Genomic DNA, 26,572 nt, shown 5'->3' with positions numbered 1-26,572 from the left:
TTCCTTCCTACTACCACTTTTTTTCTTTTTTTTTTTTTTTTTTTTTTGCTCAACACACACCTCCAAACACCCGGGCAATGCCAGGCACTCATGCTAGTGAATAAGAAATCTGCATGAATTAAAATATAATATTCATATATATTTTACGACTGGGTAATGTTGCATTGTCTTCTTGTCTGTCTGTGTGAAAAATGGTCTCTTCCAAACTACTCTGTCAATTTTTGGTTCACAGACTGTAAACTTGATATATAGGGGATTTGGACCTGTGAATTTCAATAATTTTATTTTCATACTTTAATAAACGTATATTTATCATATAAATTCAAATGAAAGACTTATTTTTGAAATTAAAAAAAAAAAATTATTTTTATAATTTCTTGGAAAATTTTAAATAAAATAAAACTTTTATTTTAAAAAATTTTGTTATTAAAATTGCAAATGAAAACTAATTGTGTCATTTTTATCTGTATAATTTTGTTAATTTTTATTGTATATTTTTCAATAATGTCCTTTTCTTATATTTTATTTCGATAAATTATTTCACAATAGAATTACTGAAGATTTGCCTTGTAACCACTTCCAGTAGCGCTATGCCGGAAATTAGGAAGTATGTTACCCAATATATTTTTAACCATTTAATTTTCAGGCGTTTCTGAATCACTGGCCCAAGCAATGTCGAAAAGAGAAATTGATGTTGTGAGAATTCCTATTGACGACAACGCTGAAAATTGTCCGTGGCTTGAAAAAGATTTGTCAGAATTCTTTAAAAATGTGCTCAAAGATTCTTTAACTGCCAAGAAAGTTTACCAAGAAAATGGAATCTTGTGAGTATCACATTTTTTTTTTTTTTCTAAATTTCAAACCAGACATGAACCCTGTTTCCCTAAATTGGATGTTTAATGCTTAAATTGTATTTTCTAAAACTGCACTTTAGTGAAATTAAAGTTTATATTCTTGTTGACGATCTTGCGTGATTAGGCGTTCAAGTGACTTCCAGTTTTGAAATTTGTCACAAGTAAATGGTATTACTTAATCTGGAAACCCAGACAAAAATGTAGCCCCCCCCCACACACACACAGATAAGAATGTCCGTAAATTGATTATTTTCTATTGAACATTATTTTATTTTATTTTTTTTTGTAAAATAAATACCAAAAAATTATTGTTGATAAATGTTTCTTTTATAGAATTTTTTTTAATAAATGTTTATTTCTAGAAAATATTTATAAAATTAATACTGAAACATAATAAATAAAAATAATTTTTTTTTAAATGAAAAAGAAATTGAAGTTTATTTAACATGGTTAAAAAATATTAATTTTTCACAAATGATGAATATTTTATAAATAAAATAAACGTAATGAAAATCGTAATAGATTAAAGAAATGTAATAATTCTATTAAATCCATCGCTCTTTCTGCTTTTCATAAAATTGATTCTTTCTTTCTGTTAAGTTTTGAGACATTGTGTTGAACAAAGATGGTGGCGTAGTTCAGATCAGTAACCAAGATGGCGACCAAGAATTAAATGCGGTCCGTGACGTAGTAAACGGCGAACTGATTGAATCCAAAATTCGACAATTTTTATAATAATTTTGGGACGTTTTGATTGGTTGTTTAGCACAGCCGTTGGTTATAAAAATCATTGGCGAATCCATTCGTCTCATACTCCCATCACAAGTCAAAAACATTTTACACTTTTTCTCTAAACACTTTCCATTGCCTATTCTCTATCTCTATCTATTCATTTTCTGGAAAGTCTGGCCCTCTTCGGTAATGTTCAGTATGGACTTTCTTTCTCATCAAATCTTTCTTGAAGTTCATAGATTAGATCCATCATTCTTTCTGTTTGTCATAGTCGTTTCTCTCGATCACTTTAAACACTTTCTCACACCTGAGGATATTCTCTATATCTACAAATCTATTATCAAACCGTGCATGGAGAATTGTTGCCATATTTGAGCTGGTGAATCTGTGTCCCATTTGAAGGTTCTTGATAAACTGCAAAAAACGTATCTGTAATTTGATTGGCCCAACACTTTCTTTTTCACTGCAGTCTCTTTTTCACAGATGTGATGTTGTTAGTCTCAGTCTTTTCTACGAATATTATTACAGCATATGTTCATCAGAATTGTCTGATCTATTCCCTGCTTTCTTTGTTCCAGACGTCTTCATGAATTCACTGTTTTAATATCCCATTGAAATGTAGCTTCCTATTCCAGTAGCTTCTTTCCAAGAACTGCAAGGTTGTGGAATTCTCTTCCTGCTCCCTGTTTTCTTCTAATTATCGCCTTGGTCTTTTTAAGACTAAGATCAATAGGCATCTTCTGTTTGTGCAATAATCATCTTTTCATTCTTGTTAGTTCCTTACACTAAGTGGTTTCATACCTTGTCTCCAGCAATTTCCATAAAAAAAAATATTTAACAAAATGAATAAATAAATAAAAGTATTTTTAATGCATGCACAGTTTTTTTTTTTTTTGTCTCCACAATTCACTTACACCATAATTTAGTCACTTTGCCTGTCATTGTTAACAAATGCGTAAAGTTTCATCAAGTTTCAGTCTTTTCTACGAATACTATTATGACATATGTTCCTCAGAATTGTCTGATCTGTTCCATGCTTCCTTTGTTCCAGCTTAAATTTCCAGAAATCTACTATCAAACCATGTATGGAGTATTATTGTTATATTTGGACTTTTGCATCTATATTCCATTTGAAAATTCTTGATAAACTGCAGAAACGTATCTGTAATTTGATTGGAACCGCATTTTTTTTCTTCACTGCAACCTCTCTTTCACAGACGTGATGTTGCTGGTCACAGTCTTTTCTACAAAATACTATAAAAATACTATAATGGTATACGTTCCTCGGAATTGTCTCTGGCTACTATGGCTAATTTTTTTTTTTTTTTTTTTTTAGCTATTTTTTGCTGCTATCATGATTGAAAAATTCTTTTTTTCTGAGAGTTGCTCAAAAGCCTTACTTTATCACCTCTTCATCACCTCTTCACACCCAGGTAACGCGGGGTACCCATGCTAGCACACACACACATATATATATATATATATATATATATATAATTTGTAAATATTTTTAAATGTAACTTTCTTTTAACTGTTTGAATTAAAAAAAAAAAATTTTTTTTATAAAAAACGTAATCGTTTAAATTTGTGAGAAATTTAAACTTAATTACCTCCCTTGTTAACTCTCCAATTCAAATTGGTAGATTTTGAAACCAAATTGCTAGATTTTATAAATGTCTTCTTTTTTTTTTTCATGAATCATTATTTTTCTTATTATTACTTATCAGTGAAATATATTAGTGTACACCAAAAATTATGGAAAATTATCATAATTTTAATTAAAAAAAGATTAATAATTAATTATTAAATAATAATTAAAAATCAATTTACTATGGAAGTCCACATTTTCAAACGACATTCACATCAAACCAGTGTATCATAAAAGATTATCTCCCTTTTTCTAAAATAAAGGTAACATGTTAGTTTGTTAATCAATCAGTATGAAAAAATCCATATAGTTAGTCAGGTTTTCATTCTAATGTATATAATATTTTGTTTGTTCATTATACTTTGAAAAAAAGCTAAATATAATTTTTGATGGCCAAGCTGCTTGAAAAAAGGCTAAATTCGTGAAATTTGACTTTAAAAAGGCCAATTTGGCAGTCCTGGATGAGAATATGTGAGTGAGCTCCCTTTGATGTAGCCTTGTTTTTGAATATCATTTTAATATTATATATGATTATTGTTGTGAGGAAAAACGCATAGTAATTTTGACTTACAGCAAAAACTGTCCTCTCATGACGAGTTCAGTTCTACGCATGCGCAAATGACGTCGGAATCTGATTTAGTTTAAAGATTTAAAAAACGATCTAATCTCGTGGACGTTGTCTTAGCTCAGTTGCTTAGAGCGCGGCCTCATTATCTAAACGTTTTGGGTTCGAATCGTGGTGTGAGATGTCTTTTTTTTTTTCTTTCGATTTTTTTTAAATTTTAATATTGAAGCAGGGTTATTTAAGCCATTTTTGACGTGTTTTCAGATTTTTTAACGTTTGTTTTTCTGTTTGTTTTTTTTACTTCGCTTATTCTTAGGTTTTCATTAACACCCACACCCAAAAACACCCTAGCAACGCAGGGTAACCCCCGCTAGTCTATAATATAAATGTCACCTGTCTGTTTAAATGTATATATGTATGTTTGTATGTCTTCCTAAAACTTTTGACAGAGGCGACGGATTTTCACGAGATCGGTATCATTTTGAAACTCGACCCTTTGGACGACAAATATCAAAAAATTTGCTAAAAACATTAATTTCTTCACCCTCACCTGGGCACTTTTCTACAGGGAAGGGTCACTTTTTTCACCAATATTTTCGAAAGTCATCCCCTCTTTTCGATTGTCTAGCCTTAATTTAAACCTTCGCCACTTCCGGTTTGGCGATGGACCCAACAGCAAACACGTCATGTTTTTTTTTTTTCACATTCTTTTCCTCCTTCGTGGTACGGGTTCAAGCCTGCCTGCCTATACTACCACTATTTTTTTTGCTCAACACACACCTTCAAACATCCGGGCAACGCCTGGCACCCAGACTCGTCTGCTTATAAATGTCTCACTCGTCACTGAAATTAACAGGAAATAGTAGTCATACACCAAGGATGGTTTATAACGAGTGAAATCTTTGTTTGGATTGCGTACAGAAATATCTCGGCAAGTTGAAATGCAAAATGTTCATTTCAACTTGTCAACATATTTTTTTTTTATTAGTTTTGCGCATGTGCAAAGTCATTCATAGCTTGAGGTGGTTTAATTTTAAATCTTTTTTTTATCTATCTGTCGATAGTTCAAATGGCAAGGAACGCGCCTGGAGCACTTAATGTTTTGGTTTCGATTCTAGCTGCTGGCAGACAATCATTTTTTTTTTTTTAATCTTTTGTAACCAGTACTATGTGTTAGTTATAATATTTAATAGAAAATTGGCTCTGTGACAATAAATGTGAAATCTGTATTAATAAAAATATATTTAAGCATATTTTATGACCGGGTAATGCCGGATGCCCTTTCCCCCCCTTGGTAAATTATAATTGTAATGATATTCTGTATGTTCCTATATAAAGAGGAGGGGGTTCTTTTACCGTTCCTATATAATATCTTATCTATTTATGAGTGAAATACCTGTATTGTTATCCATTTGTCAGGCCGTGATCGTTAGCTTGCTATTTCTTAGTGTCTCTGTGATTGTCTAGTTAATGTCTATCAATGTGTGTATGCGTGTGTGTGAATATAGAATAATACGCATATGTAATGAACATACCTGCTTCCTGCCTCTTGGAGGATTCCATCATCAATCATCTTGAGAGAGCTGATTCTGCTAACCGAAGACGCATGCGAGATAGACTCAAGACGATGGTTGGAATTTTATATATATTTTTATTCACTCTATAGGCGTTTCTTCACAACAGGCTGGGGGGGAATGGCGAACTTCGACTTGCTCTGTTCTCTGGTTCCATCTAGATCCCCCCCCTCCCTCTTAAAGAGGCCTTGATTCTCGCATCTTGTCTTTTTCGTGTCTAGCAATCAATTCAACTAAATTATTCTAAGTTTCTCAAAACCAGAACCCCTGATACGTCAGATCCGGTCCCCCATCTGCTTAGCTTTGGTGCAGCCGATCGGTCATTCAGTTTGACGTATGTCACAACATTGACCCTTTAACCTTTCTGCACCTGCAGTGCTAAATGAACTATCGTTTCTCATGATTCAACTATTGTCATTCTGTCAGCTAGAGAAAAAATAGATATTAAATAAACAAATAGATAACCTGATTCTGAATAATTATTTTCTAACCAGCGTTGCCCGCGCGATCACATAACATAATTGTACTCTGTTTGTCATTGAGCACTTTTGATAAACACCGGAGTTTCAGTGGATTTACATCCAGGAAACTACAAAGATATAACTGTTATATATATATATATATAATGGAATCATTTCTTCTCTTTCAGGTTCACAGATGCGTTTATCGGCCTGACCACAATGGGAAGCAGCATGACAATCGAACGTTTGCAGGACCTTCTCAAGCCACTGATTCCACTATCATCAACTGCCACCTCGATTCCGTCAAATAGTTTATACACCTGTGAACTGATGGTTCACCCTGGGTATCGGACTGGGTCAAAAGGTGGATGTGGTACTGGACCTGATGAATTTTCCCAATCAGCTGACCGGGAGTATGAAATGGACATTTTGGCCAAAATGGCCTCCAGTTCTTTCTACAATGATAACAACATCGAATTGATCTCTTTTCATGGGTTGACTCATTGAAAAAAAAAAAGAAAAAAAAAGTTTACAAAATTTATGTGGAAATTATTTTTCAGGTGATTTCATATTTTTGAAAAAAAGAATATTTTTGAAAAAAAGAAATATTTTTGAAAAAAGAAAAAGAAAAAAAAAACACGTCCTTATTATTTCGGAGTGAGGTATAATAGAATTTGTTGAAACATGATAAACTTATTTGGAAAATATCAGGTCAGTGCAAATGTTTTTTGCCGATTTAAAATGTCATGCCACTTTTATTAACTTACTTAGAGGTGGGTGGGGGCTTGCTCAGTCATAAAATACACTTTAATATATTTTAATCCATGCAGATTTCATATTTATTATTCCAGAGCCAATTCTCTATTGAATATTATATATATATATATATATATATATATATATATATATATATATCGTACTGATTTCAAAAGTAAAAAAAAAAAAAAGTGACTTTGAGTGCCATCGACTAGAATCTAAATTAAAACTCTTCGTACACCAGCTACGTTCCCTACTGTTTGAGCTATCAACAAATAGATAAGAAACATTTAAAATTAAACCACCTCAAGCTATGAATGAATTTGCGCATGCACAAAAGTAATAGAAATATGCTGGCAAGTTGAAATGAACATTTTGCATTTCAATTTGCCGACATATTTCTGTACACATTATTCATCCATCCAAACAAAAATTTTGCTTGTTATAAACCATCCTTGGTGTATGATTTTTTTTTTTTTTACATAGGCGTCACCACTTATCAAGGCCGATAGGCCACTCAAGGATAAGGGTTAAAGCGTGTAGAGTAGTCAAAAGGACAATATAGTAATCGATAGTAATGGAAGTTCGGTAAATTTGTTAACTTAAGTGGAACGGCTCATCAGAAACTTGTTCACGTTGGACTTGAAGGCAACCATATTATAGACAGCTGGAAAGCAGGAAAACGGAAGACAATTCCACAGGCGTGCAGTTCTAAGAAAGAAGCTTTGATCATGGAATCTATGTTTAGGTTTAGGTACAGATAAAGAGTGGGGAAAATTATTGATAATATTTTCAGCTAGTCTAGTGTTTCTTGTGAAAGTTTGGCGAGGGGGGACCATAGATTGAAGCTCAGTTGAACACTTTCCATGAAAATAACAATAAAGCAGAGACAAACTCGCAACATCTCTTCTGTGAGATAAAGGTTGCAGCGAAGAGAAAAGGACATCTCCCACCAGGCCACGAAGTCTATTTTGAACCCTATCAAGGCAGGACAAGTCTTTTCTAGCAGCTCCTGCCCATATGTGGCAACAGTATTCCATCCTTGGACGTATCTGGCTCTTATATAGATGGAGAATTGCATCAGCAGTGAGATATCTACTGGATCAATAGAAGGATCCGACCATTTTTCCAGCGGCCTTGGCAACAGATTTGATGTACGTATTCCATTTAAGATCAAGAGTAAAGGTCAAGCCCAGAAGCCTACTATTTCCTGTTAATTTCAGTGTTATGCAACCAGTACTTGAAGAATTTAGCAGTTAAATATTTACTGACACACACACAAATATATACATCTACTGTTTTATTTATATAGATTAACGAAGACGACTATAAATTTGTTTGAAATATTCTGTGTGTTTCTATTCTTTATTTTCTACCCCTTTGCCAGTGGACAAAATTGATTGATGCGTAAACGGGTTCCACAAACTCAACATTCAGTGTAGTAAAAACTCCTGGGAACATATACCCGAACGAACAGTTGGGAATGACAACTACACTATTCACTATGACTACATAATCCCTACTGCTACATATCTTGAAAATGCAGCTGTTAAACCAGATATAGTGATTTGGGGCAGAGCAAACAAAAAAGCGACCGTAATAGAGGTCAGTGTACCCAATGATACAGGGCTTAACAGAGTTGAGAGGGAAAAGATTACAAAGTATCAAGGACTTATGTATGATATGAAACGAAATTGGAAATTAAAAGACGTTTCAATTATACCAGTCATCATAGGTGCAACTGGGCTTATGAAAAAGAACTTTAAAAAGTACATAGCAAGCATACCCGGTGAACCAAGTGCAAGTGAAATACAAACGATTGCACTGAAAGGGACGGCTAGAATCCTGAAAAGATCTCTTGGTTGGACTCACTAAAATAGGGGTAAATGTCAGACACCTGCTTGGATGTCCCATCCCCTAGAAGAAAAAGTTTAAGAAAAATGAAAAAAAAAAGGGAAGAACATGAGATGTGGATACCAATATCTCGCCGACATGCTCCTTACAATTGTTTTTAGTCAGGATAACTCTTCGGAAGAAAGAATGTTGCATGACTTTGCCCTAAAAGAATTCCAAAAAATGTGATTCTCCAGAGGCGTCCGAGATCTAAAGGAACAAAGCTGTTTGTGTTTACTCGGGCAAAAAGCAGCACTATGTGAGAGAGGAAGATTGCAATGCAAATGTTTTTGCTGATTAAAATTTCATCTTGAAAATGAAAAAACTGTTTTTGAAAATCTTTATTCATGACAATAGCTCTATAACTTGAGTCCATCCGCCAACGTGCTTATAAATACCTCACTTGTAAAAAAAATTATTTAGGTTTCGACATCAAATATGAATTTAACTCCTGTTCAGTTTCCTCTCTAAGATCATCTAAATGGTTTTGTAATTCTTGGAGTAAATGATATTCTGAGGGAGCTAGGTCAGGAAAATATGCAGGGTGCGGCAAGATTTTCCAACCAAATTTTCCTAGGAAATCTTTGGTCAGTATTGTTGTGTGAGGACGAGCATTCATTATAATGATGGAAGGAGACTACCTTTCTGTTGACTAAAGAAGGTCGTTTAGAGGTCAACATGAGTGGGAATATTGCAGAAAAATTGATAATCTGAAAAGAAAAAAAAATGATAAATTAATCATGGTGATATGTTTAAGTAATAAAAATATGCATAAAATAAACTACACTGATTTAAAATGTCCCTTCTACGAACCGGCAAAAACTTTTGTACCAACCTGATAATTAAAATTGGAAAAATTGTTTTTTTAATAAAATCGCTCATCTCCACCCCAACACAAATATAATTGGAAAAACCATTTTTCTGTGAAATTGTCCATCGTCTTCTATAATTATTGTAAAAATGATAATGTGACTCTAAAGATAAAATTAAGTACTTGTGCAATATAATACTGTTTTAAACCAACACATTTCAGGTGAAAACATTATGACGTACTTATATGTCATGTTGAAATTAGTATAAATTTCAAGAATTATGAAAAATGATCCAGTAGAAAAATAATTACTAGTAAAAACGAAATTCATTGAGTTTATCGATTGTTAGAGTTTTAGGTGCTTCTATATTATAATAACGAAAAAAAAAAATTGAATTTCAAGTAAAACAAATGGTACCCACATAATTGTCATGTCGCAAATAGTAAAGTATCCAAAAATTATGGAAAACCATAAGGTAGAAAAATAGGTATTTTTTTACAACCTGCCCCAGCATAGTATAAACACCCCCAACCACCCCATGTTAAGAACGGCTTTCGTGGTTGGGGTGGGGGGTTATTCCGAAAGCTTTTCTTCACATGGGGAGGTTGGGGTGTTCATAATACCCTGGGGCATGTCATAAAAATTTACCAAAAAAAATAATTATTCATGAAAAAAACATTTATAAAACCTAGCAACTTGGTTTCAACAGCTACTGATTTGAATTGGAGAGTTAACAGGGGAGGTAATTAAGTTTTCAATTTCTCACAAATTCAAACGATTATTTTTTTTTACAAAAAAATTTTTAAATTCAAAGAGTTAAAAAAAAAAGTTATTTTAAAAAAATTTGCAAGTGTTTATTTTTGTTTTCTGAATAAATTCTGTCTTCTGCTTTCAACAGAGTTACTTTCCCTTTTGCTCACGTCATGTGACCCAATATGTTCGACCCGGCATGTAACCTTTTCGGAACTGTTCTTACCCTTATCGGAACAGTTTTTCATGAATAATTATTTTTCTATCTTATAGTTTTCTGTAATTTTTGGATATGTTACTATTTGTGGTATGAGAATTATGTAGGTACAATTTGTTTTACTTGAAAGTCAATATTTTTTTCACTATTATAATATAGAAGCATCTAATTTTATTGTTGAATCATTCTGCAAGGAAGAGAAAAGGACATCTTCTACTAGGCTACGAAGTCTATTTTGAACTCTATCAAGGCAGGATAAGTCCTTTCTAGAAGCTCCTGCCCAGATGTGACAACAGTATTCCAGTTCCTACCAAGATGTGGCAACGATACTCCATTTACTGGATTGTATTTCGTAATTTTTAGAATTTATACTATTTTCGACATGACACATAAGTACATAATGTTTTCACCTAAAATATGTTGGTTTAAAGCATTGTTATTCTGCATAAGCACCTAAAATTATTTTTCAAATAAATTAATTTGCATATTTTTTAAAAAATTCTTATGACAAAGAAAATAAATTGTCTTCATATCAAAATTTTTATAACGTCTCAATGGCTTCACTCTCTTGACCTTACTTACCATCTCGGTGTAATAACACTAAACCAGTAGTGATGAAATATGGAAGTGAAACCTGTCCAGTGAGGGTTGAAGATACGTGTTGCATGAAGAGAAATTATGAGAATTATAGAAAGGATATGCAACATGTGTTTTAAAGACAGTCTCAGACCTGATTACTTCAAAAGAAGATTATATCTGGACAGTGTAGGTAAATGTGTGTGGAAGAGGAGACTTTGTTAGTTTGGTCACTTTGAAAGAATGGATACGAGTTCTTGGGTTAGCAGATGTAGGCTAGCTAGGGTAATGGGTCAGTTGGCAAGGTAAGGCCAAGGAAAACATGGGAGGAAGTGATAAGGATGGATTTTGAGAAAAAGAGATGAATAAAGACCTGACCAGATGTAACATTCTAACGTTAAACAAATGGTTCACAGTCTTTTACACACCTGCGTTTTTGCATGTGAGCAATCCGGAAACAAATTGACAAAACAAAATCTTATTTTTATCTGGATTTCATTGAGATGAGTATTATTTAATTTTTATTTATTGCGGACTATTATCCTCATCTTTTCTTAGTTGTTTCATGACGTTTCGGCCAACTATTCCTCTGGCCTTTGTCAGGTGGTAACCGCGACGGATAGGAACTGTGAATCTCTTGACTGCATTCACTGCAATTACTGCCTTCCATAGTTGTTGTCGTTCCACCACGTTTTTGGCCAAGTAAGCTTCTGGCTGGCTTTAGGTAGGATTGAAACCGCTATCTTCAGACAATTCTCACCTAGAACCATAGAGATTCAACGTCTCTATCAACTGCGCCACGGGCCCCAAAGGGCGAACCATGTTGAATTATTTGGTCTTATAAATTGATGCTTATTTTATTATCTGATGTTCCAATGGTATATCTTATTTTTATCTGGAATTCATTTGAGATGAGTATTATTTATTAATTTTATTTATTGCCGACTATTATCCTCATCTTTTCCAAAAAGCAGTCCAGAGGACTTGTGTGTAACAACAAACCATCGGAAACTGTTTTGTCTACTGCAAACCAGTCATCTCTTAAGACTTGTTTAAAACAACGAACCATCAGAAACTGTTCTGTCTACTGCAAACCAGTCATCTCTTAAGACTTGTTTAAAACAACGAACCATCAGAAACTGTTCTGTCTACTGCAAACCAGTCATCTCTTAAGACTTGTTTAAAACAACGAACCATCAGAAACTGTTCTGTCTACTGCAAACCAGTCATCTCTTAAGACTTGTTTAAAACAACGAACCATCAGAAACTGTTCTGTCTACTGCAAACCAGTCATCTCTTAAGACTTGTTTAAAACAACGAACCATCAGAAACTGTTCTGTCTACTGCAAACCAGTCATCTCTTAAGACTTGTTTAAAACAACGAACCATCAGAAACTGTTCTGTCTACTGCAAACCAGTCATCTCTTAAGACTTGTTTAAAACAACGAACCATCGGAAACTGTTCTGTCTACTGCAAACCAGTCACCTCTTAAGACTTGTTTAAAACAACGAACCATCAGAAACTGTTCTGTCTACTGCAAACCAGTCACCTCTTAAGACTTGTTTAAAACAACGAACCATCGGAAACTGTTCTGAAAGTAAACATGGCTTACACTTCTAAAATTGCGGACTATTATCCTCATCTTTTCCAAAAAGCAGTCCAGAGGCTTACTTGGCCAAAAATGAGGTGAGACGACAACAACTACAGAAGGCAGTGAATGCAGTCAGGAGATTCAGAGTTCCTATCCGTCGCGGTTACCACCTGACGAAGGCCAGAAGAATAGTTGGTCGAAACGTTGTGAAGCAACAAAGAAAAGATGAGGATAATAGTCCACAATAAAAATAAAATAAATAATACTTATCTCAATGAATTCCAGATAAAAATAGTATATACCATTTGGTATGGACCCGACCATTGAACATCAGATAATAAAATAAGCATCAATTTATAAGACCAAAAAATTCAACATTGATCGTCCTTCGGGGCCCATGGCGCAGTTGATAGAGACATTGAATCTCTACGGTTCCAGGTGAGAATTTTCTGAAGATAGCGGTTTCAATCCTACCCAAAGCTGGCCAGTTATCAACTGACGAAGGCCAGAGGAATAGTTGGCCGAAACGTCGTGAAACAACAACTAAGTAAGATGAGGATAATAGTCCGCAATAAATAAAATTAAAGCAAAATCTGTTTACATACATGCACGGTTGCTGGTCTTCATTTTTCGATCGTCGCTTTTACCCGTGAGGACTATGATCCCATCATGGTTGTTGATCTTCTGTTCAGCTTAACACGATCCACCCATGCGCGGAAACAGAATGGAGACTTGCTGGCTTTCAAAAAATAATGATGACGAAAACATATATTAGTGAAAGAATGTAGATTTATTTACATAAATTTACATGAGAAATAATAACAGTAAAGATAATAAGAGTTCGATGAGAAAGGAGTAACGTTACTTGCGGTTAGTCAGGAGAGTTGGTTGGGTGGCCATGCCAACCAGGAGCGGGCTCTTTGTTACATGTTGATACTATCAAGGGAACTTAATATACCACTTAGTTGTTCGAACATGTTTTTCCTCACATATACACACCCACATGTACGCATGCACATACGCACACACACGCATGCATATACACACATCCTCATACACACACCCACATGTACGCACGCACATACGCGTACATATATTCACGTTCATGTATATACACTCACATTCACATGCATACACGCACACACACAGAGGTTGCTCATGGGAGAAGAGACCAATATCTAATTCTAATTACTTCTTAACTTTGTTTTTTTTTATTTTTGAAGTTAGTCTTTAGATGGGCAACACACAGGCAGAGTTTTGAAGCAATATCTACTAAGATTCTTTCTCCATTGTCAGACGCGTGTTGTCTGTCTAGCTTCCCAACTCTGACACTGACTAGAAACTTTGTTCTGTCCTCTGAACACGTGACGTCATCTCCGTGTCATATTATTCGATAACCTGAATTTCTAGCATATTTTTTATTTTTTTACTATTATTTTACCCTGAATGAAGTACAGTGCCACTTGGACATAACAGAGCTACTACAAATAGTAGCCCTGTTATGTCCAAGTGGCACTGTACCTCGTAGGGAATTGAGCAGCGAGATGTCTGCTCACAATTCATGTGAACTTCTGCATGTTAGTATAGTCACTGAAACAGGCACCTGGGAGGGAATTCCAAAGTCTAGCAGTTCCGAAGAAGAAACTAGTGTCGGGACGATTAATCAGAATCAGGAATCGAGAAAATCGGAACTTTTTGAGGTATCGGAATCAAAAAAATGTGTGCTTATTTTCCGGCGCCAAAAACGGTTCTTGTAAGTGTTTATTATTTTGTTTAAAACTTAATTTTCCGTTACTGTTACAAATGATAAAATAGTAAATGTTTATAGATTCTAAACTACAAACAAAACAAGTGAAGCATGCATGGTCCACCGTAAGTGAACAGTGAACGAGGCATAAAAAAATGACTAAGTTCAGCATTTGCCCCCACCCCCATTTAGCCCCAAAAGTCCTCAGGGGACGTCAAATCCTGATGAAAATAAACAATTGGTGCAATTTTAGGCCTTAACTATATGTAAATTTGAGTTTTGCACCATGCAAAAAAAAGAAATGACTAAATCCGTCTTTGCCACCCCCCACACACCCATTTAGCTCCAAAAGTCCCCAAAGCCTTAAACATATTTAAATTTGAGTTCAGTACCATGCAAAACTGCTGAATAGACATATACACAAAGTTTGGGACAAATATGGTTAAATAGTCCCAAAAATGGAGTTTTTTTATTAGCCCTAAAAGAGCCCCTGGGGCACACCCAAGAGTTATCGCGAAGTATAGGCAAACAAAATTATATAGAAATCAGTTAGTTACAATTTTTCAGAAAGTTTTATAAAAATTCAAGGCATCAATTTTTTTTTTTAAAAAGGTACAAAAGTGTCAATTTTAGCCATTTTAACCCAAAATGCACCCCTAGGGGGGCAGATGAAGTTTTTGTCGGAAAATCCGTTTTGTTACTTTTTTACTCCTATCATGTTTAATGTTTGAGCAAAATTTTTTTAAATTCCAAGGCGTAGTTATTAAGAAAAGTGCAGACAGACAAGGGTGAATTTACAAGTCCACCGTCATTTTGTCGGGGGACCAATTAAAATCTATAACAAGTATATTCTTTACATTTACAAAAATATATACGTTATATCAAATCGGTTCTTATGGCAATATAAGGAAAGATAACTCTATAGCTAAATATTTAATGGCTTTAAAAGAATTGGAATCGGGAATTCAAAACAGAATCAGTAATTGTATCAGAATCGGAAAAAAATTTGGAATCGTCCCATCACTAGAAGAAAGTTTTAGAGTAGAAAATTTTTTAGCGTTTAGGGATTGCTAATGTGTAGGGGTTGGATTTGGCTGCTTGTTGGTTTTGCTTGAGATATTCATTGTTTACAATTATGGCACATCAACAATTCTGCGATTTATAAAAACGCAACTGAACATACCTTTTAATTTTATCTCGTTCTCATGCTTTGTGGTGGTCTTCTTGAGTTGCTTGCGTCCTGCCTCTGGAAACAAAAGTTTTTCTTAACGCATAGTAACAGGACTGGCAATTATATGCCCAGTGAACCAAGTGCAAAAGAAATACAAACAATAGCACTTAAAGGGACTGTTAGAATCTTAAAAAGATCTCTCGGTTGGAGTAACTCAACTAGTGGGAGAATGTTTGGCATCCGGTAGAATTCTCCATCCCCAGGAAAAATAAAGTGATAAGAAAATTAAAACAAAAAAAAAAAAGACTGGTCATGGACGCCATAGAAGACCATTTTGAAAAGCTATTACAACTTTGCATGAACCCCTCAACCCTAACAAAATTTGTAACCTGTAAATGTTGTGTATTTTTTAAAAATTAATTTACACCTATTTTTTAGTAATATTTTTCTTGTATTGTAATGGCTTTTTTTAGGGGTTCATGCAAAGTTGTAATAGCTTTCAAGACGGTCTTGTATGACGTCCATGACCGGTCTCTCTTGTTTTTTTTGACCAGCATTCTCTCTCTCTCTCTATATATATATGTTTTTGTGTTTTATGGAACCATTATGTCAGAGTTTTTGAGAATAGCTCGCGTTACTCTAAAATTAACAGATTTTATACCACCAGTTTCTAGCTTAGTAATAAGGATGATAAAACAAGGTGGGGATAAAAATAAAATATTTAAACAGTTAAATAAAGCATTTGTTCGTTATCCTGATGCTTTTGAATCGTTTAAGATAAACCAGACTATATTAATAAAGGAAATCCAAAACTATATTAGCAATGTATAAAATGTATTTATAATTACATATAATAAATTTATATATATATAAAAAAAAAAAAAAAAAATGTATATATGTAAAAATAAAATATTTTTAACCTTTATATATCTAATTTTAAATAAATAAGAATGTAAATATAAAAACTACTAATTATAGTGGGGGTGATAAGTAGTTAAATGGATTAATCCAAAGCTTATAAATACAAGACTGATAAATTAAAAAATGTATCCATTTTAAATGGATAGTACCAGTCAAGGATCCGTCACTTGACACTCAGCCCAACAGGTGAGGGGCCGGAGACCGGCCCAGCACCTGTTGGACTGAGGTACACCGCCTGGGTAATACCTAGGAGGTCCACCCTCCCAGGCCTTGCCACCGGGCTTTCCGGTGGGGCAAGTTTATTGCTTGTTGGCTGAGGCGCCCCGACCGGGGAATGCCGACGGGGTTACTCAGGCAATTTTTAAAATTGCAGGAGTGCCCCTCCTTTAGGGGAGCCTGCTGGGTTACCACTTTCCGGCCTTGTGCCACATTTTGCTGAGTGGACAGCAAATAAATATAATCCATTTCAAATGGATAGTACCAGTCAAGGATCCGTCACTTGACACTCAGCCCAACAGGTGAGGGACCGGAGACGGGCCCAGCACCTGTTGGACTGAGGTACACCGCCTGGGTAATACCTAGGAGGTCCACCCTCCCAGGCCTTGCCACCGGGCTTTCCGGTGGGGCAAGTTTATTGCTTGTTGGCTGAGGCGCCCCGACCGGGGAATGCCGACGGGGTTACTCAGGCAATTTTTAAAATTGCAGGAGTGCCCCTCCTTTAGGGGAGCCTGCTGGGTTACCACTTTCCGGCCTTGTGCCACATTTTGCTGAGTGGACAGCAAATAAATATAATCCATTTCAAATGGATAGTACCAGTCAAGGATCCGTCACTTGACACTCAGCCCAACAGGTGAGGGGCCGGAGACGGGCCCAGCACCTGTTGGACTGAGGTACACCGCCTGGGTAATACCTAGGAGGTCCACCCTCCCAGGCCTTGCCACCGGGCTTTCCGGTGGGGCAAGTTTATTGCTTGCTGCCTGAGGCGTCCCGACCGGGGAATGCCGACGGGGTTACTCAGGCAATTTTTAAAATTGCAGGAGTGCCCCTCCTTTAGGGGAGCCTGCTGGGTTACCACTTTCCGGCCTTGTGCCACATTTTGCTGAGTGGACAGCAAATAAATATAATCCATTTTAAATGGATAGTACCAGTCAAGGATCCGTCACTTGACACTCAGCTCAACAGGTGAGGGGCCGGAGACCGGCCCAGCACCTGTTGGACTGAGGTACACCGCCTGGGTAATACCTAGGAGGTCCACCCTCCTAGGCCTTGCCACCGGACTTTCCGGTGGGGCAAGTTTATTGCTTGTTGCCTGAGGCGCCCCGACCGGGGAATGCCGACGGGGTTACTCAGGCAATTTTTAAAATTGCAGGAGTGCCCCTCCTTTAGGGGAGCCTGCTGGGTTACCACTTTCCGGCCTTGTGCCACATTTTGCTGAGTGGAGAGCAAATAAATATAATCCATTTCAAATGGATAGTACCAGTCAAGGATCCGTCACTTGACACTCAGCCCAACAGGTGAGGGACCGGAGACGGGCCCAGCACCTGTTGGACTGAGGTACACCGCCTGGGTAATACCTAGGAGGTCCACCCTCCCAGGCCTTGCCACCGGGCTTTCCGGTGGGGCAAGTTTATTGCTTGCTGCCTGAGGCGCCCCGACCGGGGAATGCCGACGGGGTTACTCAGGCAATTTTTAAAACTGCAGGAGTGCCCCTCCTTTAGGGGAGCCTGCTGGGTTACCACTTTCCGGCCTTGTGCCACATTTTGCTGAGTGGACAGCAAATAAATATAATCCATTTCAAATGATAGTACCAGTCAAGGATCCGTCACTTGACACTCAGCCCAACAGGTGAGGGACCGGAGACGGGCCCAGCACCTGTTGGACTGAGGTACACCGCCTGGGTAATACCTAGGAAGTCCACCCTCCCAGGCCTTGCCACCAGGCTTTCCGGTGGGGCAAGTTTATTGCTTGTTGCCTGAGGCGCCCCGACCGGGGAATGCCGACGGGGTTACTCAGGCAATTTTTAAAATTGCAGGAGTGCCCCTCCTTTAGGGGAGCCTGCGGGGTTCCCACTTTCCGGCCTTGTGCCACATTTTGCTGAGTGGACAGCAAATAAATATCATCCATTTTAAATGTGGAAATTGATGAATCGCACAGGTAAGAAATTCATTTTTATACTATGAAAAGGTTAGTAATTGCAATTAAGAATAGGAAATTGGATAAAAAAATTTTGTAACATGTCTTCTTCCTAGGATTAAGGGTGGTGGTGTTTGATCAACACTGCTGGGGAGCCATGAAGTAATATACTGTTTTGTTTTTAAATCCCCGAAACAGTGTTTCATGGTAAACAACTGATGATCCCTTGAAAAATAAAAACATTGGTATTATAGTAAATTCGAGAGAGTTGATGCAGTGATTGCAGGTGATTAAATGACTTACTTACTAAGTGTTTTTTTTTTTTTAACGAATGATAAAAAGTAGTTTTTTGTGTAGTTTCAAATGTTAAAAAACTTCAAAGACTATATATATATATATATATATATATATATATATGTATAATTTTAAAAAAATAGTATCTATGCATTTTTGGACAATTGGGTTTCATTCAGCAACAATGATTTTTACAACGATCGAAGTCGCGTCGTTTTTCTCGGTGGGCAGGAATTTTTATTTTGCTATGATCTTAGCCACTATTTGCTTCTTCTCGTGCAAACACTCCCCAAACTTTTTTGATCTGCTCTCTCAGACACCCAGAATCAGACTCTCTGCAATCTCATCCGAATCTTCCCCAAATTTCCATTATTTCAGTTGCTTTGAAGACTTTTCAACTGGACTATATGCATCATTACACTGGACTTAATTTTGGACTCCATTCTCTCTAATGAACTATTTTCGCCTTTCAGATTACCTTGAGAGAATTTTCATGCAAGCTGAAATATTATGCGCGGTTTGTTTTTATTTTTTTTTTTACATATCCAACATTTTTTCACTTGTTTTTCTTGGCAATTTATGACTACAATAAATTGCGGTTTCACTTAATGCCATAACTAGCAAATTCTAGCATTGCTACAAATATAATTTGCTGATTTCTTTATATCCTCTGATGAGAAGAATAGCATTCTTTGAAACTCTACGGAATAAGGACTTAGTAAATTGTTTTTTGGAGAATTCAGTCGAACAATAAATTTTGATTGTAAATTTCAACTTACAGTTTTAATTTTCTCTTTCTCTTATATATTATTTTACATATATTATATTCTTACTTGTGTCAGCATGGTCAAATGGAAGATCTATATTGCAATATTTCAGAAAATCATCCCTTCATCAGACATATGTTTGACTTTCAAATGTGCATGTTAGGTCTATTGTAAACGTGATCAATTGTGCAGGAATTGGAAATTTACTTTATTTGTTGATAATATTTGGATTCTTCAGACTACTGTTCTCATCCTGAGTGTTATTTCAGAGTTCTTCATTTAACCTACGAGGGCAGCATGCTCTCACTTTGTCAGCCATGACTTGGTAGAAGTTTCTAGTACGATTTTTAGGAGCTTTAAACTTATTTTTGTTTGTAGATTTAAATATCACTATGCATTACTGCATCTTTGTGTGTTGAAAAAAAAAGGGCTTGTTATGAACGAGATTGAGTCTCTTTATTTTTATCATTTGCTTTTTATCATATTCTGGGAGAGAGTTTTGTTCGCTATGTAAATGTATAATTTAAAATTAAAACAATTTTAAATTATAAAGGCAATATAAGGCAGAGATGTAATGGATCAACACAAATTGAAGTAAATTAAGATATAATAGTGGAATAAGCTATGCAGATTCAACTTTATGAATACAATATATGTGTATATATATAGTATTTTACATATATTGTGTTCTTGTATCAGCATGGTCAAATGGAAGATCTATATTGTAATATTTCAGAAAATCATCCCTTCCTCAGACATGTTTGACTTTCAAATATGCATATTAGGTCTATTGTAAACTTGATTGATTCTGCAGAAATTGGAAATTAATTTTATTTGTTCATATTATTTGGATTCTTCAGACAACTGTTCTCGTCCTGAGTGTTATTTGCACAACATTTTGGTTGATGTAACCTTGGAGCTTCTTCAAGGAGTATCTTATCAAACTCCCGAATCATTTTGCTGAACTCCGGAATCTGCACGGAATTTTGAACAGAATCCTTCATTAAACCTTCGAAGGCAGCATGCTCTCGCTCCATCAGCCATGACTCGGTAGAAGTTTCTAGTACAAATTTTAGAATCCTTAAATCTATTTATTACATCTTTGGAATGAAAAAGGTTTCTGTGAAAAAAAAGATACTTACTAATTGTACTGTTTAAAGGCACCCAGCCCCTAAAAAAATTTGAATTCAAAGCACACATTTAATTTGCTGCAGCTCCATTCCAATAGGTTAAATGAAGGATATTGTAAATGTCAGAAATTCTGCAGAAATTGGAAATTAATTTTATTTGTTTACATTATTTGGATTCTTCAGACTACTGTTCTCATCCTGAGTGTTATTTGCACAACATTTTGGCTAATGTAACTTCACGTGTATCTTGTCAAACTCTGGCATCTTTCTGGTGAACTCTAGAATCATTCTGCTGAACTCCGGAATTTCCACGGAATTTCAAACAGAATCCTTCATTCACTGTACGAGGGCAGCACGCTCTCAGCCATGACTTAGTATAAGTTTCTAGTACAATTTTTAGGAGCTTTAAACCTATTTTTGTTTGCAGATGTAAATATCACTATTTATTACTACATCTTTGGAATGAAAAAGGATTTCGTGAAAAAAAAGACGCTTATTAACTGTAAGTGTTTATAGGCACCCAATCCTGAAAAAAAAAAATGAGTTCAAAGCACACATTTAATTTGCTGCCTCCAAGTAGGTTGAATGAAGGATACTGTTCAAAATTCTGCGCAGATTCCTGAGTTTGGCAGAAAGATAACCCAAGTTAGACACGATACACCTGGTGAATGTCGAAGGTTACATCGACTGAAGATAAGCGCAGTAGTCCGAAGATTCCAAATAATTTATATATATAAAAGGCAAAAGTGGCGTGCATATTTTTTTATGTCCAGCAAAGGCTTTTTTTTGGGGGGGGGGGTCTCTGGGAAGGTTACTATTTTTTAGAATTGTTTATATTCCCCCTAGATCATAATATCTACGATTTGTGAAGGGATGTCACGTCTAGATTTATTTTGATCGACTTTTATAAAATTTAACGCTATTCCAGATGGGAAGTCATTGGAAAAAAAACTTTGTTCATGGAAATTCCAACTGATTCTAGCACATGGAAAAAAATTTTTTTTTTTTTTTTTTTGCTGTGCTAAAAAGAGTTCTTGTTTTACAGAAATTGGCGCTCAGTCGAGCATCTTCCATAGAAATAATGAGCAGAGAAAGAGGTGTTTAAAAAAAAAAAAAAATTAGAAAAAATTATCCCCGCTAGATTTGGCAAGGGCCAAAGTGATGCATTGAGAAGTGGTGGTATTCCCGCAGCCACCAGGATCCCATCCTCGGACATCATGGGAATGCTTCGAATTAGTATCAAAAATTGTTAATTGAAAAAATATGATAAAAGAAAATACAGTCCAATTTTGATCAAAGTGCATTTGAGAAGATTTATGACTGCACAAGCAGAAAAATTTAGTGTATAAAAATAAAATCGACAGTAGGTTCTTTGATAAGGGGTGCGTTCGAAATGAATGTTTCTGTTTAGAGCGCAACTGAAGCATGATACTTGACTCTTGCATTTTAAACTTTAATTCAAGCACACATTTTTGTATATCCAGCAAAGGCTTTGGCGGGGGGTACTATTTCTTAAAACTGTTTGTATTCCCCCTAGATTATAATATCTACGATTTGCGAAGGGACACATCACGTCTAAATTTATTTTGATCAATTTTTAAAAAATTTGCGCTATTCTGTTCTGTCAGGTGTTTGTTCAACTTTTTAGTATAAATAAAGTGAAACTGATGGAGCAAAAGCAATCAGCTTTGATCAATGCGAGGGAAATCCCTAATATCAGACAATTGCTATTCATTTGGACACTCCCCTTTTTAGGTGGAACTGGTTTCCCCCAACATCTTGAGGTCCTGGATATGACCTAAAACTATATCCGATGGTGAGGCCCCACCTTGCGGGCCTTGGAGAGTGTGGAGCCACCTTTTAATTGCCATTGCTCCCAGGTCCACTCTGACCCGGAGTGTTAGTACCTGTTAGGGTCCCAACTATGGGTTAAATAGAATCTGACTTAAAAAAAAATATATACTCCATTAAAAATCGTTCCTCAAAATAACTAGATTCGGCATTAAATAACCTGAAAAAGGTTGATATGCCGTAAAACAAAAACAACCAACCAACATCTTGAGGAGACAAAACAAAACCAGAAAAACTGGCTTGCAGCCAAAGTTAAGTGTGGGATTTCATTCCCCTATAGCGTGATGTTTGACCTCATTAAATTTACACACCTGTGTGAACTCATTCACTTAACATTTTAATCGCCTACCTGCCTACAACCACTTTTTTTTTTATTTTTTGCTCAACACACACTTCCAAATACCTGGGCAACACCGGGCACCCATGCTGGCCTTTAATAAACTTGTAACAAAAGTGAGATTTTACATTTCATTTTTTTTGTTTGGTTTTGTCCTTTCTTTTTTTTTTATGGAAATCGCTCCAGACAAGACGTGATGCCACAATGTAAGGAACTAACAAGAATGAAATATGATTATAGCAAAGACAAAAGAAGATGTCCATTGACTTTAGTCTTGTGATGACCAAGGCTATAAAGTAGCAGGAAATCTACAGGAAGTGAGTTTTTGGAAAGAACCTACTGGAATAGGAAGCTGTATTGCAATGAGCATCAGCACAGTGAATTGATGGAGACCACTAGACCTACCATAATCTATCTATATATATATATATAAAAGGCAAAATGTGTGTGTGTATGTATGTTCACTTTTTGTGTATGTCCAGAAAAGGTTTTTTTCCGGGAAGTGATCGGTTGGCTCACTCCTCCTTAAAACTTTTTATATCACGTCTAAATCGTAATATCTATGAGTTAACAATGGGGGTCGCCTGTCTATTTAATTTGGCCGACTTTGAAAAGCTAAATATTCCACATTTTTGGATCGCCGCATGTTGATTCGGCTTTTTCGTATAAAAGCGAAACTAAGGTTAACACATCATTCCCGGAACAATCGGCAGGAACGTCCAAAAGTTTCTCCTTATATCAGACAATTGCTATTCAATTTGGACAATCCCCTTTTTATGGGGAGCTGGTTTCCCCCCAAACATCTTGGGGAAAAAAAAACAAAAAAACTGCCCAGCAGTAAATAAAAAACTGCCCCACAATGAAAGTTGACCTCATTAGGTCAATAAGTACGGGCACCTGCCAATTCTTAATACTTAAATAAATTCAAACATCTTTCCGTTACTACTTCTTGCTGGCCAAGCGGTTAACATCGCACTTTTTTTTCATGCTTTATTTACCAACTTCGCCTCAAGGCTTCGGGTTCGATCCTTCCTACTTACCTACCAAAACTTTTTTTACCCCCCCCCAACCTCACGACACAAACACTTTTGCTTTGATTTACCCAAAAACACACACACCCAGGGGCAATGCCGGGTACCCCCCGCTAGTATATATATATAAAAAGCAAAACAGGCGCGCATGTTTTTGTATGTCCAGCAAAGGCTTTTTTTGTGGGGGTTCTCGGGGAGGGTTACTATATTTTAGAACTTTTTACATACTCCCTAGATTATAATATCTACGATTTTGAACGGTTGTCGTATCTACATTTATTTTGAGCGAGTTTTTTTTTTTTTTTTTAAATGGTTTCCAGTGTTTGTTTGTCTTTTTCATATAAATAAAGCGAAACGAAATCAAATCAGCTCGCTGGCCTTCTAGCCAGCACGTCTCTAAGGCAATCAGCTTTGATCAATGTGGGGAATACCCTTCATATTGGAAGATTGTTATTCATTTGAGAGCTCCTCCTTTTTCGGGGGAGCTTGGTTTCTCCAACATCGTGGGGAAACAAATAAATGAAACGGCGGAAACCTGAACTGGCCTTCAGCCACCGTTCATTTCTGCATCTGCATATTGACTTAGCAAGTCAACTTTTTGATTGACATCGCTAAATTTGAACCCTTTTCACGTCCTATGGCTTTGTAGCATAGCGGTAAGATGTCATGTTTTCTTTCACTTTTTTTTCTGCCTTCACGTCACGGGTTCGAGCCTACCTACTAACACTTTTTTTTTTCTTTTGCACCTCCAAACACCCGGGCAACACTGGGTACCCCTGCTAGTTTATAATATAAATCTCATCTGTCTGTTTAAATGTATGTATATATGTATGTATGTCAGGTCATGTCATATGCTACTCGTACCATGTAACCCAGTACTACCTGCCTCATGGTCGGGTCACCGGCGACTAAACTGGTTCCCCCCACCAGACTTGTTTGGTGAGGAAGGCGGCTAGTCTCCCTGAAGGATTAAAAACAAGACTCCAAAGGGCGAATGAACTCTTTTTCTGGGTCAACGGCCAACTAGCACCGTGTATATTTGTGTGTGTGTATATGTGTATTGGGGTAGAGAGGGCTCCCGTAAGCCGTGGTGAAGGCAACCTTTCTAGGAGAAGCAAATCTCTGATTTAAAAAACCATAAAGCGGAAGACCAGTACCCGCATTAAGCTGGTCTGCAGTTTAATTTGTTGCTGGCTATCTTGCTCTTGCTTGTTGCTGGATCTCAACATTTTGAACAGAGAGAGAGACTTAGCTGTCGTACAAAGCTAAGACTCTGTAACATCATATTTGTATAGATACTCCCTCAGACATTTGGACTCATGAATTTTAAATGTATGAGGGAGTGGCACTCGTCTGACAAGACGTTGCAATCATCATGTATGTATGCCTAAAACTTTCGACAGAGGCAACGGATTTTCACACCCCTCCAAACACCCAGGCGTATATACCTGTCTGCCTTTTGGTCTGTCTGTCTCCATATTTTCAAACTCTATCTCCTCTGGACCTAAAAGTCACAAAGCGGCGCTAGGGGCCTCAAATGATTGGATTTTTTTTACGAGCTGTTCTTTTATTAGTTTTTAAGGGGTCAAAATTGAAAAAATCGTTAAATATTTTATACATTCATCTTAGTTTATTTTTTACTTATAATTTTTCATCAGTTCGTATGCGTGTCACGTTGGTACAGTGGTAACGTCATCAGCTTTGAAAGCTACAGTTCCAGTTTCAATTCTAGCTGATGGCACCTAAATACTTTTCTTTTTTATTTTTGAAATCACAACTCTATAATAATATGTACTGGACAAATTAAAATATCATATTTAAGCATATTTTACACTCCAGCAAAGCTGGGCGAACCCCCCTCCCACTAGTTTAATCTATAAAACTCACAATGTCTGTCTGTCTGTCTGTCTCCAGTGTGATATGTGACATGTGTGTGGAAGAGTGGGCGAATCAAACCAGTGCTCCTAAAAGAGGAGTACTCTGACATATTAAAAAGTGCTTGGGTTGCCTCATCGGTATTCTCTGATCGGCTGCCTCAAACAATAAACTACCTCCACCCCAAAGAAGGGGGCAAGGTCTGAGTGGCTATACCACCTAGGATTACGCAGGACCAATACCACAGCCTGTCAGATTAAAAAACTACCGAAATGGTCCGTTTTTTTTTTTTTTTTTTTTTTTAACAAAGGAGTCGCCACTTATTAAGGCCCAGAAGCCACTCGGTGGTCAAAGGGAGTATGTCGTCGTAATCGTTAGTAGTGGAAATTCGGTAAATTGGATTACTTAAGGGGATGGCTCATCAAAAATTTGTTCATGTTGGACTTGAAAACAACCATATTGTAGTCAGTTGGAAAGCAGGAAAATGAAACAGAGTTCCAAAGGCGTGTAGTTCTAAGAAAGAAGCAGTGGCGTAGCTAGACCTTTTGCCGCCCGGGGCGGTAGTAAAATTTGCCCCCCAACCCCCCGGCATTTGGGTGCCCGGAAAATTCGCCCATGGAAAATTCGTCCATTTTTTGCTAGGTAGGAAAACTGGCCCATTATTATTAAGTTAACATTTATTCTGTAGTTGCTTAATCTTCATACCTTGCGAAAATTAGTTCTACGGTATCTAATTTTCCTAAATTCAATTAAATTAAAATTAAAATATGAAAACTGATTTTTAATATTTTTTATTCATTTGAGATTTTATCTGTTTTCCTTTTATTTTTAGTAGATGGTGGGGGTTGCCCGGGGTGATTTTGTCCGATCCCCCAGCTAGCAATT

At 36.3% G+C, this 26,572-nt stretch overlaps 1 protein-coding gene and 1 long non-coding RNA gene across 2 annotated transcripts in view; one reads left to right on the top strand and one right to left on the bottom strand.

The window, feature by feature from the left end:
* The window catches only part of LOC145269492 (carbohydrate deacetylase-like), a 28,277-nt gene extending 21,837 nt beyond the window's left edge, over positions 1-6,440 (top strand). Inside the window, exons 4-5 of the mRNA XM_080125226.1 lie at positions 647-824; positions 6,023-6,440. Of these exons, the coding sequence (XP_079981352.1) occupies positions 647-824; positions 6,023-6,341 (497 nt within the window). The 3' untranslated portion in view covers positions 6,342-6,440. The remainder of the gene's footprint in view (positions 1-646; positions 825-6,022) is intronic.
* A 1,505-nt stretch (positions 6,441-7,945) lies between these two features.
* The window catches only part of LOC145269493 (uncharacterized), a 34,218-nt gene continuing 15,591 nt past the window's right edge, over positions 7,946-26,572 (bottom strand). Inside the window, exons 2-3 of the long non-coding RNA XR_013865071.1 lie at positions 13,036-13,165; positions 7,946-9,193 (exon numbers count right to left, since the gene is read on the bottom strand). This is a non-coding gene — a long non-coding RNA (uncharacterized LOC145269493). The remainder of the gene's footprint in view (positions 9,194-13,035; positions 13,166-26,572) is intronic.

This window comes from Euprymna scolopes, chromosome 45, assembly GCF_053919585.1.
Source record: "Euprymna scolopes isolate OS-2025 chromosome 45, ASM5391958v1, whole genome shotgun sequence".
Taxonomy (NCBI): Eukaryota; Metazoa; Mollusca; class Cephalopoda; order Sepiida; family Sepiolidae; genus Euprymna; species Euprymna scolopes.
The sequence above is the reverse complement of the archived record's forward strand: the minus strand, read 5'-3'. Positions and strand labels throughout refer to the sequence as shown.